A 19,634-nucleotide genomic window follows, 5' to 3' on the forward strand; every position below is an offset into this window, starting at 1 on the left:
GCACCCCTATTGTTAAGGTGGATCAGATTATTGATATATGTCCAAGACTAAAATTCTTTACAAGTAAGGGAGTGAGGATGTCTTCTCCCCTTTTTTCTCTTGAGCACTTAAAATGGAGTTGAAATCTCCAATAAAGGATCAACAACCTTAATAAGAAAGTTGCAGGTTGGTGAGATTGAGCCAAAGAGTCTGGTGCTTAGTGTAATTTGTGGAGGCATAAATGCCTAAAAAAAAAAAAAAAATTAACAGATCCAGAGGTGACATTTAAAGCTACATGTTGGTCAAAGCAAGAAAGGATATCAAGGTTGAGATGAGAAGAGCAAAGACACCACTAGTTTGGCAAGTTAGCCATGCGATGATTTTGAGCAAATGGCTTTAGATTGAGATTATTCCAAAATATAGGGGGAATATAAGAAAAGAAGACCATAGATTCAACAACTAAGAGAATATCCAATTTGTGAAGCACATAAAGCTGGTTGAGAATCGGTCTAGTATTTAGATTGGCTATACCACGAAGGTTCCAATAAAGGACTTTTATGATGTTTTCTATTTTTTGATTGAGCAACGGTTAGTGGAATGCTTAGGGGCGGATTGTTTTGCTAATATTTTCTTCTTAGAGCTTTTAGAAATAATCGTGGTGAAACTATCTTCTTTGTTTAATTCCTCTACGACTTCAATCTCTTCATCAACCCAAACTTTGGATAACATATTGAAATTGTGTTCAACTTGAGGCACCCAAAGGCTATTACCATCCATTCCATTAGGAACTGGGGGAATGGAAATGGTGTTTGGCTGTAGCTTTGGAAGCACAAAAAAACTCAGCAAGATTTGCATGATGCAATGTTATGTTTGCTTTAAAGGAGGTACCTGCAACTATAAAGGAATCATTGTCATAATCATTATCACTACTAACCTATTTAGCGCCAAGAGCTTTGTTGAAAGCAATCTATTGATCAAATTTCTCTGTTTCCCTCATATTCTATATAGCAGCCTTTTTGACCATATATCGAACATGTGTGCTTTTAGGAGCTTCATCGTGGATTGCAAGGTAAGCACTCTTAGAAGCATCCCCTTAGGAAGAAGTTCCTTACCAAAGAGCCAGAGAGATTGGATTTGAAGCTCTTAGGATTACCTATTACTAAGTCTTTGAGGGGGTTGTGAACTCAGTTTGGGATCCTGTTGTTCCAAAGAAATAGATTTCTTACATTATGCTGGATTGTGTCCAATTATCTTGCACCTCGCACAAAAGGGTGGTAGCTTCTCATACTCAATCCTCGAGTAGAAAGCAAAAGCTTTCTTTCAACCAAGACTTCGGAGTGAAGCTTTTCCTAAAGGTTAATGTCCACTAGCAGTTGAGCAAAGTTCCCAAATGTTTTACTTTTTGTGGCTGCATCAAAAGCGATTGGTGTACTGATTCTTAGCAATCTCAGATAAAAGCTTAGGGCACCAATATTACAGAGGGATATCACAGATTTTGATCCAACATTGAGAATGGGATAGATTCATGGTGTGTGGGTTGAAGTCAGGGGTCCATTGATAAAGCCTAAACAACATCAGTGGTAGATTCTATGTGTTTGCTGTCCAGATTTGACTTTGGTCCTTCAAGGAAAAGAAACTAAACTTGAAGAAGCCCTTTTTGAGGGGGCTCAATTTCCACTGGCTCATAGGTCACCAAAGTTTCATCAACTTATCTCGGGGGTCTACTATTTTGATGGGGATAACACCCTTAGGAAGAACCAATCTTCCATGGAAATTAATTTTGCATAAAAGCACGTTGGAATATTGGTATTCCTCTTTGAAGATTTTGATAGAAATCGTATCCCTTTTAATGCACGATATAGGCATATTGGCAAGGGGACGGATGTCGCAAGGACAAGATATGATGTTGGTAAAGGAAGCCCTCACGGGAGCCTTCATGACTGGTTGATTTATGGTAGGAGAAGGAAAATTTTCCAGAAAGCCCCAAGGGTAGAGGGCTGATGGTTCGTCATCCATCAAAATATTTGAAATTTCTAAGGTGTGTGGTTTCCCCAGTAAATATTCATAAACGATAAATTTATTGTAAAGGATATACATAACATTACATATATGAATTAATATTTGTGCACCACTATCTTAGCCTCAAGAGTAGTTTTATGTGTATAATACATACTTATTACATTAACTTTTGGAATGAATCAGTTCACTTTCCTGCAATTAACACGAATTTCACCTCGATTCCCAGTGAGGGGTTGAATGTTACCCATCTTAATCATCGAATTCGCGAAGTCCTCATTGAAAGCCTCAACATCATTACTATACTGTTTAACTAGTGCATCAGTGGAACCACCATTGAAGAGTTCTTGATCAGAGTGAAGAAGCCCTTTCTTATGAACCAAATCAGAGAAATAGGCTTTGTCAAAGTGTGCAGCTGTTTGGTCCAAAGGGGAAAGGTTGGAGTCACTTCCATTTCTAGGGCAAATGTATTTAAGCTGTTGTGCAAAGCTAGGGTCAATGTTGGAGTCATTGTACATGTGGTCCCTAAATGAAACACATCGTGCATATCCAATGTTGTGGCCTCCTGAAAGGACAACAAGGTCTTTCTCATCGAGACCATGGTTCTTGAAGTTGGTAATGAGTTGAGAGAGGTTAAAATTTGGTGCAGGAATGTTTGCATCTGCTGCTTCACGACTTGCTGTGGTGGAGTCTCTTCTCCCAAGTTTCACATCCCATGTTGACCCACCTAACTGCATGGTGCAAGCACATAGTTCTTGTTCACAACTTATTTCATTCATGTATTATAAGAAAAAGGGTAACTTCTGGATAAATCTCCCTGAAAACACTTCTAAAAAATACGAAGAAAAAAGATCTATTAACTGTTAACTTTTTCAAAATTTTAATTTTAATTACTACATAAATTAATTTTAACTTATAAAAAAAATTATTTCAATTTTTTCTTATTTTTCTTTTTTAAAAGTGCTTATAAATAAACTTATCTAGTACACAATAAAAAAACAATGGTGACATCCAAAACGTCAACTCTTAATACATGCAATTGTGTTGTTCATCATGAATTTTTACAGTTAATAAACTAAAATTGCATTTAATTAAGGCATTTCTTTATTTAAATTAGAGTTTAACTCTTACGATTCATAAACAAAAGTTTATATTAAAAGTAATTATATAAATTACTCAATTAAAACTTCAATTCGGATAAAAGAAAACTACACACTTAAAAAAACATTATCCTTAGAAATATTAATCAAACTCACCGCAACGACAGAATCACGAGCGGCGACAGCCAATATATCAGCACAAGAAACAACTGGTTTTCCACATGCTTCGTCAACTGCTTCCTTTATCTTATCCACCACTTCAAACCCTCTAGCGGATTGAAAATTAGCACGCGCATTCTTTTCACTGTCAATGGAGGATGTGGAGTCTAGAAGAACTGAACCATCACAGCCCTGAGAATCACATCACAAATTAACCAAGTAATTAGTAATCATTAGACTCACATCACATCATCAAAATATGATCCCCGCATTTAAAATGATATGGTGGCTATTGTTTAAGGTAATATAAGCATGCATGCACTAATGTGTGTGTATATACGGCAATAAGAGTGTGTGCATGCATGCATAATAATTTACGTACGTTAACGAAGCAATCATGGAAATGCAAGCGTAGCAAGGATGCACCCATACGGTACTCTTTCTTCACTGCAGCCTCTACGACACTTTTGATGGTGCTCAAAGCTTTGGGGCACGAGTAGTCATAGTAATTTGGTGTCAATTGTGACAAAGCTGAGGTTGCAAGAGCCACATACACAAAGGCATGGAGAAGAACAAAGAAATACCCACGCGATGCCATACTAATAATATGCAATGACTTATCAGGATAATATTAGGCCAATGATGTAAAACCTATGACTTTGTAATTTGTTTGGATTGCTATTGCTACTTTACTGTATTTATAGGGGCACGGAGACGTGTGCAGTGGAAAAAATACAATTATTTTATTGTTGGTCCAAAGAAAAAAAAATACCAATAAACTTCACCATATCATCATACGTGTAGTGATTTTGTGGACCGGTCAATGAAAAAGACCATTTCACCTCAGAGAAAAGTTCATTGTAGGTATCAATAAATCAACAAATATCCTAAAAAACAAAAGAATGCTTCAGTGATTGATTTAGTCTACTGGGGTTGTTGATTGATATACACACGCCAACCACAGTGGGTAATGAGAAAAGGTTGTAAATGGGGAATGTATATTGGATGCATGTCCATTTCGACTAGTTCAATTCCGAGTATGATATGCTATTAACATAGAAAATTCAACCAAAACAGTTAATAATCCTAGTTAATTAATCGAGTTAAATAGTTGCTTGTACAAAAAAATGTCATGTTAATTAATTAGCTGTTCACAATTTATTGCAAGCATGTAAAAGTTTCAAAATCATACACATGGGCAATTGGGGAAAATTCAATATACCAGCTAATTACTTGTTAAATGTGATGTGACTTTGGGAACCAACATGTGTTCAAATCTTCCAGAAATTATTTTCTAAAAAAATATATATAATTTCAACTGTAAGTCAATAATTTATATATGTTGATTTAGTATCTAAAAGATAATATTGTAAATATGATTTAATCTTCAATTTTGTCAACCTTCTTCTACCTCGTGATAAAATAATATAAATGTATTAACTTTGATCAAGACAAACTTATAGGGACTAACTTGTCTTAAAGATGATAAATTTACACAAAATATAATAAATACTTTTGAGAAGAAATAGTAGATATTTATTTTGATAGTTAAAAAAGAGTTTAGAAAAAAAAAAAACAGGACTTAACCAGATCAATTATATTTAAGCTATTCATTCGATGCATGTTGTATATATATAACATGATTTTTTTTTTTATACTCTCTCTATTATTGTTTAATAGTATGCAAATACATTAATATATTATTTATATGTTAGTATTACAATTAAGTCCTTATAATATATTGATAACTCTTTTATTTTATTTTTTACTCAATATTGTTTTTCTCCTTTTAAATTCATACAAAAATTAAATAAATTTTCACAACTAATTATTTTTAAATAACTATTTCTTTTTTAAAATATTAATCAAAATAGAAATCTCTGAAATTATTTTAGTTAAACAACATAGAATAAATATATATTACATCTTAGATATGGAGCCATAATTGAACATATCATTTTATTTCTATGGGAATTGATTAAGTGAGAAGAAATTATATCTTCTTATCAAACAAAAAATAATTAAATATATATTAATATCTAGACTTGAAATTAATACATATCAAGGGCTGTAACAAAAAATACATATAATGTTATAGATATTTTTTTAGAATAAATTAATTTTTTGAAATATCTCAAAATATACAATAATCTTCACATGTTTCAAAGGTTTAAAAAGAAATTTTGGGTTCATATATAAGATGTAATAAATAGTGTAACAAGCTACTGAACCAGACTTAAATTAATAAAACTTAACGCACAATGTAGTGAGTGTAGCAAGTTATTGAATTTACAACACTTAGCATGTATCAAAAGTTAATCAATCACAATATACCCCCACAATCTTTGTTGTTATCATTGTGTTGCACCACTAGGTCATGCACGTTTGGTATTCATGAGTGTTTTAGAAATTTTACCAAAATCTCATGCAAGCGGCCCCACTTGATATTCATATGGTGATTTCATCAAGTATATACTGCAAATCATATATCACTCACAAGGGATGTGAAAATCATTAAAATTTATAAGAAGTCAAGATTTCTCATAATCACATAAAGCTTAACTATAAAGATTATCCTCTCAATAATGCAACTTTAACACTTTCTCACACCATAAGAAAAAATCAAAATTGATTAGAATTAATTTTGGTGCTAACAAAATTAACAAGTGACTTATTTTTCTCATTGGACCTTCTTCATGGAATCTCCAATCATAAAATTTGGGTTACAATCATTGTTTGTTTCAAGTGACTATAATAAAATCTTATTCCCCTCGATGTTCATAAATAAATCATGATGTTTTATAAATAATTATTTTTTCTAGGAGTTTAAAGTCAAAGGATCAATTAAATCCATTATTGACTATAATTAATAATTTCCAATCATTTTAAGCAATTTCTATATCACATCATTTTTAATTTTATATTCTCAACAAAATATTTGCTAAGAGGTTTTCAACTACTAATAAACCTCATAATCAACCATCTTTATAGTAATAAATTCTAATTCAATAATTATATTTAGTTAATCTCAAATTAATTTCACTACAACAAAGTGTAATGACACATCATTAGAGGATTTTGTCTCATATGGATCCAAGACTCAATTAGACATCATTGTATTTTTTAATACAATGTAAAACCACAATTTTAAATATCATAATTTATGATACCTCTCTAGTATATCTTGATATATAACTGTCTCATATAGAGAACACCATATTTGACACTATAGCCAAGTAAAATTACTCAAAATTGTTAATAATTCACATAGATATCATAAATGAATACAACTTTTAAGAGTTAAACTTAAAAATCTCACATCACTGATACCACCTATGATACCCTCTATCTTATATACCATCGTAGTATATAAATTTGACAATTATCCAATGATTTTTGCAAATAATTCTATTAAATAAAATAAATTTTTTTTGGTAGAAGTATGATGGAAAAGTCTTGTAGGAGTGAATGAGGTTCTCTTCCAAGCTCCATCTTCAACGACCAAATCTTCTCTTGAGGCTTCAATGGACCTTCATGTATTGTGTTTCAAGCTTCAAAGCTTGAAAGAAGCAACAATGGTGGACAGTTTCTTCTTGAAGAAGAAGAAGAAGAAGAGGTGAAGAACCAAGGCACAAAGGAAGGATTCCTTTGTGAAGGTTCTTAAGGAGAAAGGTTTCTCCACGGTTTTGGGACTCTTGAGAGAGAGAGAAATTAATTTCTGAATATTCAATCTCATATATGTCAAAAATGAATACAGAGGTTAGGGAAAGGTTTATATAGAGTAGGAAAACTTGTGGAGCAAGCTAGGCTAACTATGGTTCAAGAGAACCATGATTAGCTTAACTTGACCATCCATCATGGTTTGGGAGGCTTGTGGAACAAGCTTCTAACTTAGAAGCTTGGGAATCAAGCTAAGTTAGAAGCTTGTAGCACAAGCTTCCCAAGTGTGCAAGCAAACTACTAATTCGGCCAAAGAAGAAGAATGGGCGGCATATTGTTTCCAAAAAGTTCTCCAATCCAAAAATCTTGGAATTGGTTTAGTTAAGTTCACCAAATGGTGGTGAGACCTAACTAAATCAATTCTTTGGAAAATATGGAGAAAAACAAGTCCAATATGTAAAATTTGGCCTAGGCCCAATCTTGGCCCAATTACTAATTGCACCTACACACATTACTATTTGTCACCCCACTTCTACTACTGAAAATATAAAAATGGATGACCCTTAATACAAGGTCAAATGGAGTAAAAGTCTCCAAGTAACATACTCTAAATTCTTAAAAGAATATCCTATAATGAAAGAAAGAAAAGTGTCTCACAAAGGCAAAGACAAAAATGAACCTATACAAGAACTACTATATACAAGCAAGCTAGACCATCTCTTCAAGATGTGATGGCCCACATGAAAAGTAGTTTGGGCTTGGCAAACCCACTAACCTCCAAGCTAGCCAATCTTTATTGTATGTTCCTAGCCATAGCTCGAGTAATTGGACCCTTGGCCCATGGTCCATCAAAGTATCACATTACAACCAAAACTAAACAATAAGAAGATAAAAAACGTGTTCAAAAGTAATTACAAAGAAATAATATATAATCTAAAACCTTTTGCCAATTCAACTAATAGAATAAGTCCTAATTTAAACAATCAACTAGAAATAATAATTTCTATTTATTGTCCCGATGTCACATCTTATTAGAGTATTCATAATACAAGGTCTAAGTCTTGTCTCCAACCTCATCATTTTCATAATAATTTTCTCCTACAACTACACACCAAAAGAAACAACAAAAGAAAGGGTAGTGAAAATATCTCACTCCAACTATTGATGCAAGTTATAACTGAGTAACCACACATAAAATAAAATAATTAACTAATATAAATTCACTTTAAGATAAATAAACATTACATCTAACTAAGATACAATTGTTATGTATGCTAATGCAATGGACAAGGACACTCCTAAATTATAAGCATATGTGGTGCTAGTAAAAAATATTGTCAACTATTACTCAAAGGCCAATTAAGAGTATCCTAAGAGAACATGTCGAGTCACAACCATCGCAACACCAGGATGCATCAGAATAATGATGTTGCATAAGTTACACTCCATGCACACAATGAGCAGATTTAGAGCTCCCAAACTTGACTATTTCTAATTTCATGAATCCCCAAGCTTTTACGCAAAGGGGCCTCCTCTAGCAACATATTTCACATTGTACCCATTCAAAAATCAATTGATGCACATTATGCATGCCATATAGGTTTCTTATGAAATCTTATGTTCAATATAATTCATCAATCATGCTCACATATACATATTCATCAACTGTATCTAACCATCACATTAAGCACAAATAGCTAGGCAATTCTTGTCCAAACTTTCATACGGCTAAGTTCAACTTAGACTTCCATTTGTATCACCATCTCATGGTTCACACACAACTCATCACATGTTCTATCACATTATGAGTAGAGTAATCACACAACTAGATTCTTATAACAAATATACTTTCATTCAATGATATAATTCATAAAATAGTTACAATGCAATTCATACACTAGAACTAGATGACACGTAGCGAGAGACACCATGCGCCTAGCATATTCCTAATAGAGAACACACTTTACTCTCGAGAAGGGTCAATACCAATGCAACCCTCCTACACTTGAAAAATTTACGATAGGGAGTCCCCTATAACTCTCCCATCCAACGTCAACATTACAAAGACCAATTTCCCACCCAATGTGAACCTTTTCTCATTTGATGTGAACGTCGTGGAGAGCAACCTCTACTCTCTATCACGCTTGAGCCCAATGACCAGTAAGGATGAGAATAGGCAAGGTCTTAAATAGGTTTGAAATGTTTATAATTTGTCCTAACTTGACCTATTTAATAAAAAAGTCAGATTTAGACTTTTAAAAAAGTCTATTTATTTAAAAGAGTTGGACTTAAGCTTATAAAAAAAATAATATTCATATTATATTATTAATAGTATAATTAAATAAATAACTTTGTAATAAAAAATCAAATTATGAATATCTTTGAAATTTTTACTGAATTAAATGTTTTACATTCTCTGTTCATACAAAATCAAGAAATAGAAAATAAAAAATCTAACAATCACATTTTCGTTTTCTCATTTTCTTTATCTTCATGATTGTTTATTTAGAATATTTCAAATGAAATATAGAGAATATTTAATTATTTTTGATAAAATTATCTTCTTTCATTACATATGTGCATAAATATACGTTAGTGTGCATGTGTGTATATGAATTGTCCCTCTTATGTTAATTTTTTTTAAAATTCTAAATTTTAATAATAATAGAGTAAATTATTTTTTATGCAAAAATTAAAAAAATAATTGCACATGTAAAAAATAAATTTGTTGACTTATTTAAAATTAAATTTATTAATCTATTTAGCAATATTGTTAATGTAAAATAGGCTTTTAAATAAGTTAATAAACCAAACTTTTAAAAAAAATTGATCAAGCCTAGAAATAAACCTACGATAAATAATAGAATTGACTTAAACTTTAATTTTATATAACAAATTTAGTCTATTTATTCAAAGTCTAGCCTAACTTGGCATATTTCAATCTATAACGGCCATGCATGGTGTCTGACATCGCGTTAGTATAGACACTTCTACATACGATTTCACACGATCTCAATCATGTGAATCAACATATACTTTAGTAAATTCAATTAGTAAAATCATACATACAATACGAATAATCAATTCTAATTTATCAATTTCTCATCTCCTTATTCCTTATCGATCAAAATTTTCAATTTATTTTCACTATCATATTTTCCGAATCTCTTTTCTATTTCTCATTTATTTCGTCTTAATTAAACCAACACAAAGTTATTTCACTACTAGAATTTCTCTTATTACATGCGACTTTTCTTGCAAATTTTTTATAAAAATTCGCAGGAAACATTGTTCCTGCAAATTTTCCTGCGAAATTTTATCTCCAGGTAATACCTTCGTGGATAATATTTTTTTGCAAATTTTAAAATTCGCAAGAAATTTTCCTGCGAAATTTCTTGCGAAAAAAAATTGCAGGAAAGTTTCCTGCAAAAAAAAATTTGCAAGAAAATTTCCTGCAAAAAAAATTCGTAGGAAAATTCGCAGGAAAGTTTCTTGCGAATTTTTTTGCAAGAAATTTTGCAGGAACATTTTTTACGAAAAAAATTAAAGAAATTACTATAAATTCTATCAATAATTTTTTAACTTTCAAATGCTCACAATGAATTCATCCGAAGCATTTGTTTCCATGTCTCCAACATGTGATACATAATCTTTTAAATTCTAAGGTTGTAGATTATAAGCGTAACACTCAACCATATAAATCAACTTGTAAGGTAAGTGTTGCCTCAACTTATATACTCTTTAATTGCTTTATTTTCAATCGATGTGGGACTTGAAGTTTTTTTAAAATATTAAACTTATAAATTTAAATATATTTTTTTTTATTTTTCCTGCGGATTAAAATTTGTAGGAAAATTCGCAGGAAAAGTTACCTGCAAATTTTTTCTACCATTTAGTAAACATTACTTACGAATTTATTTTTGCAAGAAAATTTGCAAGAAACAAAATAAAATTCTTACAATATTTTCTGCAAATTTTTACCATGGAAAAAAATTTCTATGATTATTAAAATTGTAAAAAATTTTGTAAGAAATATCTGTAAATTATTTTTCGCAAATAAATTCGCAAAAAATTTCTGCGAATATTTTTTTGCAGGAAAATTCGCAAAAAATTTCCGCGAATATTTTTTTGTAAGAAAATTCGCAAAAAATTTCTACGAATATTTTTTTACAGGAAAATTTGCAAGAAAATGATACTTTTCTAGTAGTGTTTTGAGAATGGGTTATGAAAAAGATCATTTCACTTGATAGAAAAATTGATTGTCCCTGGTTGATACGGAAGAAATAACAAGTAATTTGGATATATATATATATAAATAAAAAAAAGAACAGGAAGAAATAACAAGTAATTTGGATATATATAAAAAAAAAGAAGAAATAGATAAAAAGTAAAATTAAAGGGTTATTTGATATAAAAAAAAAAATTATGTGAAGTAAAACATAAAATGGTGTGAGTCATACACTTTTTTAATTGCACGTTGATATGTACAGTATTGCCATCACATTTATGGGCAGTTTTGTAATGACAGTTTTAGAAATGCCAAAATGAACAGTAATTTTGTTTTGTTTTTGTTTTTTTTTTTTGTTTTTTTTAATTATACTTTTAGTGGTCAAAAACTACCACAATTAGTTTCTTTAATTTTTCAAGCACATATTAGCTGGTTGAAAACTGTACGTAAATGTTAATCAATTACGTTTAAGTAGGTTTTTTAACGAAAATGTCTACGAAATTGATTACAATTTTATGAATTATTACAGTATTCTTATAAATTGAGAGTTTTAGTGCAGTCAATTTTTTAAACTAATAAAAATATACAAAGTGTGAAATTTTTTTCTCTTTTCATGTTTTTTTTTCTTTTACATTAAGTGATGCCTTTTTAATAAATAAATGATCTAAGTTAATTTACTATTTATTTTTGTAAAATATTTATCTAAATATTTTAAATCATTTTGTGAAAATTAAAATAACTTTGAAAATAACATAATAAGATTTTATTTTCCGAAATTGAAAGAGATTTTGTAAATTTTTTTATTCAATTTATTTCTTATAATTTGTATATAAGTGTGAAAAATTTCGATTTATCATGACTTATAATATATAAAAAATATTCTTGCTAAATTCAAACATTTCGTCAATATATTAAGAATTTTAAGAAAATATATATTGAAATAAAAAAATATAAACATGTTAAAAATATAACCAATTCTAAATCTAATGTTTAAATACTTAAAAACACAAAAAAGAAAAAACAAAAACAATTTCAAAATCTTTTAAATACATAAGGATATCATAGAATTTCACTATAATTTTTTTATTCGATTACAAAACCTTTCATTCGATTACAAAACTTACGAAAATGTTTATATACTTTAAGTTTATTTAGTTAATTTAAATTTTTTATTTTAATTAATTTTAAATCTAAAAATTACTTTATAACTATTTACTCAGTTTTAGTTAGTTATTTATTTTATTTTAAAATATTATTTATTTTATTTTATAATTTTTTATTTAATTGACTAAAATAAAAATAATTAATAAAAAATCATTTTACAAAATATTTTATTTTTATTTATTTCTTTTTTACTCTTTTATATTTATTTATTTTTATTTTATCTATATATATTTTATTTCTCACGTATTTCTTTTCAATTAAATATTTATTTATTTATTTTTATTCACCTATTTTTCTCATCTTTATTTTTTTATTCTATTTCTTAGCTATTATTTTTCTATTTACCTAATGCGTGTACGTATCAATAAATCCTGAAAGAATACTTCAGTGATCGATTTAATCCACTGGGGTTGTTGATTGATATATGCACGCCAACCACATCGAGTAATGAAAAACTGTAAATGGGAATTGTATATTTGATGCATATCTTTTTCAACTAGTTCAATTCCGAGTATATATGCTATTAACAAAGAAAATTCAACCAAAACAGTTAATAATCCTAGTTAATCGAGTTAAATAGCTGCTTGTACAAAAAAAATGTCACATTAATTAGCTGCACAATTTATTGCAAGCATGTAAAAGTTTCAAAATCATACACATGGGTAATTGGGGAAATATGTGATGTGATGCGACTTTGGGGACCAACATAAATCAATAATTTATGTTGATTTAGTATCTAAAAGGTAATACATAATTTAATCTTCAAATTTGTTGACCTTCTTCTACCTCGTGATAAAATAATATAAATGAATTAACTTTGATGAAGACAATATATATAGGGACTAACTTGTCTTAAAGTCGATAAATTTACATAAAATATAAGAAATACTTTTGAGATGGAATATTAGATATTTATTTTGATAGTTAAAACGGAGAGTTTTTCTTAAAAAAAAAAAGAAAAAAATAAGAAACAAGACTTGTCGAGATGAATTATATTCAGGTTATTTGTTATATATAACATGTTTTAATACTCTCTCTTCTATTATCTAATAATATGCTAACACGTATATTTAATTGGTATATTATTTAATATGTTATTTAATATCATTTATTTGTCAATATCATAATTAAGTCCTTACAATCTAATTTTTTATGTAGATAGAGGAAATGAAAGCCAAAACAGAAAATAAAAAGGAAAAAAAAAACTAACGTCTTAGAAAGATACACTCATTTTATCCAAGGACGGAGCCAAGGGGGGACCTACGGGTGCCACGGCCCCCCCAACAATTTTAATTTTTTTTTATATACATATATATTACTATATGGCACCCCCTATTTTTAATATAAACTCATATTTTTAATATAAACTCATATGTATATTACTATATGGCACCCCCTATATGGCACCCCCAGTATTGAAATCCTGGCTCCGTCCCTGATTTTATCAACTAAAACAGTAATATCCCACTTTTTTTAAAAATAAATTAATAAAAAATTTATTTATTTAATTAATTAAGATAATAATATATGCTGAGAGATATTATAAGATAATTAGTTATTTTATCATTTTCAAAAGATATATTTTTAATTTTTATAATTATATATTTATCTTTTAAAAAATTTAATTAATTAATTAAGGGATAATAGATTCTAAGAGATATGATTCATTTTATCTTTTTAAAAATTTGAATTTGTGAGGTTAGTTAAATTGTGCTTTTGTTAACTGGTTACGTGTGCGGATGAAGGTTATGGTTTTTATTTAAATATGTTAGTAATTAGATTTGTCTCAATTAAAAAATTTGAGCGTACATGTGTATGTATATGTGTATGTACTAGTGAAAAAAAGACTTTTAAAATCGGTTATTTTTAACTTTTAAAATCGGTTTTGAAAGAGCCGATTCTAAAAGTTAGACTTTTAAAATCGGTTAAACAACCGATTTTAAAAGTTAACTTTTAAGATCGGTTGTTTTATAACCGATCTTAAAAGTCCGGCCGTGGAAAAAAAATTAAACTGGAATGGGCGTTCCAGTCTGATCAAAAGGCCTAAAAAGTTAACTTTTAGTACGGGCTGTTGTTCATTCAGAACGGTCCATTCTCCAGGGAGAACGACCTGTTCTCCTTGAAGAACGGCCCGTTCTCCTTGGAGAACGGCCCGTACTCCTTGGAGAACGGCCCGTACTCCTTGGAGAACGGCCCGTACTCCTTGGAGAACGGCCCGTACTCCTTGGAGAACGGCCCGTACTCCTTGGAGAACGGCCCGTACTCCTTGGAGAACGGCCCGTACTCCTTGGAGAACGACCCGTTCTCCTTGTAGAACGACTCGTTCTCCTTGTATAACGGGCCGTTCCAAGTTCAAAATTTACCCAAACTGAACCTACAACGAAAATATAGACGAGAAAAGCATGAGGAAACGAAAAGAGACACAAGAAGAATATGAGAATATGAAAATGAAAACGAAAATGACAATGAAATTTATCTTATTGGAGACTTTAGAAAATGAGAGCGTCAGAGACTAAAAAAAGGAATGAAGGGAAAGATTAAAGAGAATGCGAATGGAGGGGAATATAAAAGATTTATGACGATACTTTTAAAATCGGTTATTTAAGAACCGATTTTAAAAGTAACACTTTTAAAATCGGTCATAAAATAACCAATCTTAAAAGTGTCACTTTTAAGATCGGTTCTTTTATAACCGATCTTAAAAGTACTTTTAAGATCGGTTAAATTTTAACCAATCTTAAAAGTGTTCATGTTATTTACAAAATTGCCACCGCATCACTTTTAAGATCGGTTACCTTGTAACCGATCTTAAAACTCCGATTTTAAATCCAATTTTTGCACTAGTGATGAGAGGAACTAAATCGGAATCTTATATGAAGGATTTCTTTTTTATCTCTTGCATGCCTTGAATGATTGAGAAGTTATTCTCATTTATTATTTCTATAATTTGTTTTTTTTTTTGGAATTTTTGTGGCTTCTTCTTGGTTGATTGAGACCATAATCATGTGTAATCATGCCTATGGAATCATCATATAAAGTTTTGAAATTTTTTGAGCACATTTATTATTTTTAATGGACATGTTTATTTGTTTTTCTGAATCGATCCTAGTGCTATTTTTATTTGATTAAACTTCTTAAATATGATATTAGTGCAAACTGGTGCAATATAAACCTTCTAAATGTCATTGATGATATCTCTGAATTTTATTATGAATTTAAAAGCTCTAAAAGAATTTTAATTTTAAGCTTTTATTGGATGAGAAATAGTTTATGTGTGAGATAAATGCTGAAAAAATATATATGATGTGTACAGACATATGAGGAATACTCTAGAATTTTCTTATAATATTATAAATTGATTTGATATTAATTTATGAATTTATGGTGTAACTTTTATTTTCTACCAATGATGATAAATAATTGTAAAAAAGATATTTGTGGCTCATCATAAATCATGAAAAAATTATGTGCAAATAATGATGTTAAATATGACATATGTGAAATATCTTGCAATTTAAATAATATTTAAAAAATATCAATCCTTATTTTACAAAGATAGTTCAATAGGAATATTTAATTCAAAGATAATATTTAAGAGTTGAATTTTTGGAATTTGAATTTATATGATGCAATATATGTTGTTTGAAGTATCTCTAAAAAGTTTTGTGTGTTTTAAAATTGATTTAATTTGTCTAATAATTTTGATGCATGGTGTATGTAAAATTATGAAATTTGATTGGATTAATTAGCTTTGGACCATTATTTGATTATTTGCAACACATGATTGATTTATATGCCCTAGAGGAGAGATCTATGGATATTATTATGAATTTTCAATTTTTGTAATTTAATTTCATTTAATTAGCAAGCTTAAAACTTGATTTGTTGTTGATTGAATTGGGGTTTTAGAAAATATGTGATATTGTTGTGCACCTATGATATTGGAGAATATGTGAATTGTGATAAGTGATTAAAAAGCCTAAGTCAAACTTAGATGTGATGGGAGATGTGAATGTAATTGGTATGACCATGCATAGAGTTTGTGTGACATGCATCATATGCATTATGTGTTTTTTTGATGGGTACGATGTGAAATACACCATTAGGGAAGGCCCTTTGTGTAACAACTTGAGGATTAATTCTTGGGAATAGCTTGGTTTGTGAAACCCCAGTCTCGCCCATTGTGTGCATGGGGTGTATCTTGCACAGCTCAACTATATCTTAATGAGACCCTAGCTAGTAATATAGTCTTCTAGTGTAGAGTATTATGATGACTTGACCCAACATGTTTTCCTAAACTACTCAGCCTTTAATTTGGACAGTGATCATAACATGTTTTATTGGCGCCACCTGCATATAGATAGAAGAGTCTTGTTCTTGCATGAACAAGACATGTTATTTGCATTTGAATTATAAATTTGATGAAGTGTGAATTGAGACTTATTACTTTAATTGTTGTGAGGTCATGTATGAATTAATTATTGATGAACTTATATATGAATATTTCATGTATGTGTATTATATATGTGTGACTACACGACCTTTTTCCTACACCGATAAGCAGAGTGAGATATGTTCTCACTCCCCTATTTCCTTGTGTTTGTTTTGTGATGTATATGCATGTGATTTCTACTTTGGAGGAGTTTATGTGGTGGATGAGAATGCTTTGATTACATGTGACATTTGGGTTTATATAGAATTACTTTTTTGTTCTTTTGCAATAATATAGTTCTAGTTTATTTCCTTTGAAAATGTTTCCACAATTTCTTGTAATAGTTTGGTTTAGTCTTTTGAATCTTGAATTTAGAATGTAGTACATTTTACCTCAGTGTTGAGTTATTTAATGAAGTATTTTCTTTTTAGAAATTTTTTCATATTATGTATATGGGTATAGTGTGTCACAAAAATAAGTGTGGATAGTTGGAAAGGACACTTGTTTCACATAAGAGAAGCATCATGATGCATTGTTCCATACTTGGCAAACTAGTCTGCACATGAATTGCCTCTACGAAAGGTATGTTGGAAGGTAATAATCCAGTCCAAGCTCATATGTTTATGAATGAGATGTATCATATGTTTCCGAATCTCCTGTTATACTTTTGTTGAATTCTATGTGTGATGTTGTAGTATGATGTTAATGTGATATGAATTGATATCGATATATGAATATATGAATATGAATGAAGAGTAATGTGATACGAGGAGAATGTTAAATGTGAGATTCTATAACCATGTGAATGTAAAGTATATAGTCTGTTCGACATATACCATATCCATAAAATGTTTTTTAAAGGATACAATATGAAATACACTACTAGGGAATGTCCCTTGTGTAAAAGTTTTGGAATCAAACTTGGGGATAACTTAGTTTAGAAGTCTCAATCTTATCCTTATGAGCATGGGATGTATCTTGCACGACTTAACTATTCCCACTAGACCCTAATAGTATGTCCTTCTAGTGAGAGTGCATAAAGGTGTGATCCGACATTTACTCTTAAACTATTCTAGTGTGTTACTATCGACAATGCACAAATATGATGTTTTTACTAGAGTCACATGTATGATAACATGTAGTTCATATCTATTGTATACACATTATAATCTTATCAGTTGTTACTCATTATGTTATGAATGAGTTAAATATGACGTCTATTTTTGTATGTTATATCTTATTATATGTGTTGTTCGTGTTTGACTATCCAATTTGCATTTTTGCATCGTTAGTCAGAGTGAAATTTTTCTCACTCTCTTTTCTTTTGTGTTAGTGATCATCAATATGATGTTGAAAATGTTGATGGTGAGGACTAAACCTCAATGTTGGGTTTTACTTTGATAGGATACATGACATTAGAGAAATAGTTATAACTAGTTAGAATTTGATTCATATTATTTAATTTTAATTCTTTTGTAATTTGTTATTCTACTAAATCTAGTTTATATTAAAATGTGATTCTCTCTATCTATATAACTTTGAGTTTATTTATTACGTCAAGATTATTCAATTTATATTACAACATGTGTTATGACATGTCATCCATTCTAAATAAATTACAAAGCTAGAGTTGAGTTTGAATCACAAACAACATGTCTAAATCTATCATTCCTTGCTTTACAAAGACCATGAGGAATGACAAATAGTGATTATATTCCCCCTAACCTTTCACTATCTTCCCCTGCGCGCCATTGTTTTCAAAACTATCTACGTTCTTCTCTTATTCTCTACGCCTTTGTTTGCACATTGCACGTTTCTAAGTCTCTAGGAGTCTTCACATTGCACGTTTGAGGTTAGTTTCTTCTCAACGCAATTTTTTTCTTCATTTTCAGTTAAATTTTCATCTGGAACGGCCCATTCTTCAACCAGAACGAGCCGTTCTACTTGATTGTTTTGTTTGTTAATTGTTGATCTGGAATGGGCCGTTCCGATACCTGAACGGGCCGTTCTAGATAAACAATTAACACAGAAGTATTGCAGCTGGAACGAGCCGTTCTGATTTTGGAACGGGCCGTTCCAGACGCATAAATTTGTGTTAACTGTGTATCTGGAACGGCCCGTTCTGGTTTCAGTACGGGCCGTTCCAGATGCATTAAAGAAGGACTTTTTAGGCATTAAAGACATTACACTTCATGAAATCGTGTCTGGAGCTAATATTTTAAGTGGAAGAAGTAGATCATCAAAGACATTGCACTTCATATACCCTAAGGTTAGCAAATTAATTAATACAGACAATAATATTTAAATTTATTGACTTTGGAAATAATAGTTATTTGTTTCTCATTTTAGTGTAATAAGCAACAAGACTTGTTTAAATGTAGCTATTACATCATGTATTAGATGAGAGCCATAGTTTCTGCGGGTTTATGTCTCCCGCATTAACGTCGAAACCTTTTCTGACGTAAAAATCTTAAAATAGTCGATGTTAAAGACCCCTTTCATACTAGTGTAAACAACATATAATAAATATATATTACACCTTAGGTATGGAATTGTAACCGAAAATACCACTTTATTCTGACAAAAATTGATCCGGTGAGAATAAATTACTCCCCCTTATCAAACTAAAAATAATTAAATATATATTAGGCATTAATACATATAAAGGGCTGCATAAAATATACATATAAAGGTGTAGATTTTTTCTTATATATATGTTTTGAATTTTAAAAATTTTATAATTTTTTATTATATTTATTTTAATATCTTTTTCCACTATGTTATATTATTAATATAGATTTAAATATGAATTGATGCCTACAAATATTGCTATGTCTTATTTTAGCCTTTATAATTTTTTTTTTATCACTTTTAGATTCTCAATTGACATTTCATT

The 19,634-nt window shown here is 29.9% G+C and overlaps 1 protein-coding gene across 1 annotated transcript; it reads right to left on the minus strand.

The window, feature by feature from the left end:
- Nucleotides 1-2,038: 2,038 nt before the first annotated feature.
- On the minus strand, nt 2,039-3,935 carry LOC109814133 (peroxidase P7). Its single transcript, XM_020378484.3, has 3 exons — nt 3,637-3,935; nt 3,252-3,446; nt 2,039-2,726 (listed from the first exon to the last, which is right to left on the minus strand). Exons 1-3 carry the CDS (start codon nt 3,850-3,852, stop codon nt 2,178-2,180), a joined length of 960 nt encoding a protein of 319 aa, XP_020234073.1. The 5' UTR covers nt 3,853-3,935; the 3' UTR covers nt 2,039-2,177.
- Between the last annotated feature and the right edge of the window lie 15,699 nt (nt 3,936-19,634).

The sequence above is a fragment of the Cajanus cajan genome, chromosome 3 (genome assembly GCF_000230855.2).
Source record: "Cajanus cajan strain Asha chromosome 3, NIPB_CcT2T_4, whole genome shotgun sequence".
NCBI classification, from domain to species: Eukaryota; Viridiplantae; Streptophyta; class Magnoliopsida; order Fabales; family Fabaceae; genus Cajanus; species Cajanus cajan.

Bases quoted from the DNA above. Each gene is read 5' to 3' on its own strand.
- LOC109814133 (XM_020378484.3), bottom strand. From the start codon at position 3,852: ATGGCATCGCGTGGGTATTTCTTTGTTCTTCTCCATGCCTTTGTGTAT. The intron at 3,447-3,636 runs GTACGTAAATTA...TGTGATTCTCAG, and splicing joins TCCATGATTGCTTCGTTAAC to GGCTGTGATGGTTCAGTTCT. The intron at 2,727-3,251 runs GTGAGTTTGATT...TGCACCATGCAG, and splicing joins CTCGTGATTCTGTCGTTGCG to TTAGGTGGGTCAACATGGGA.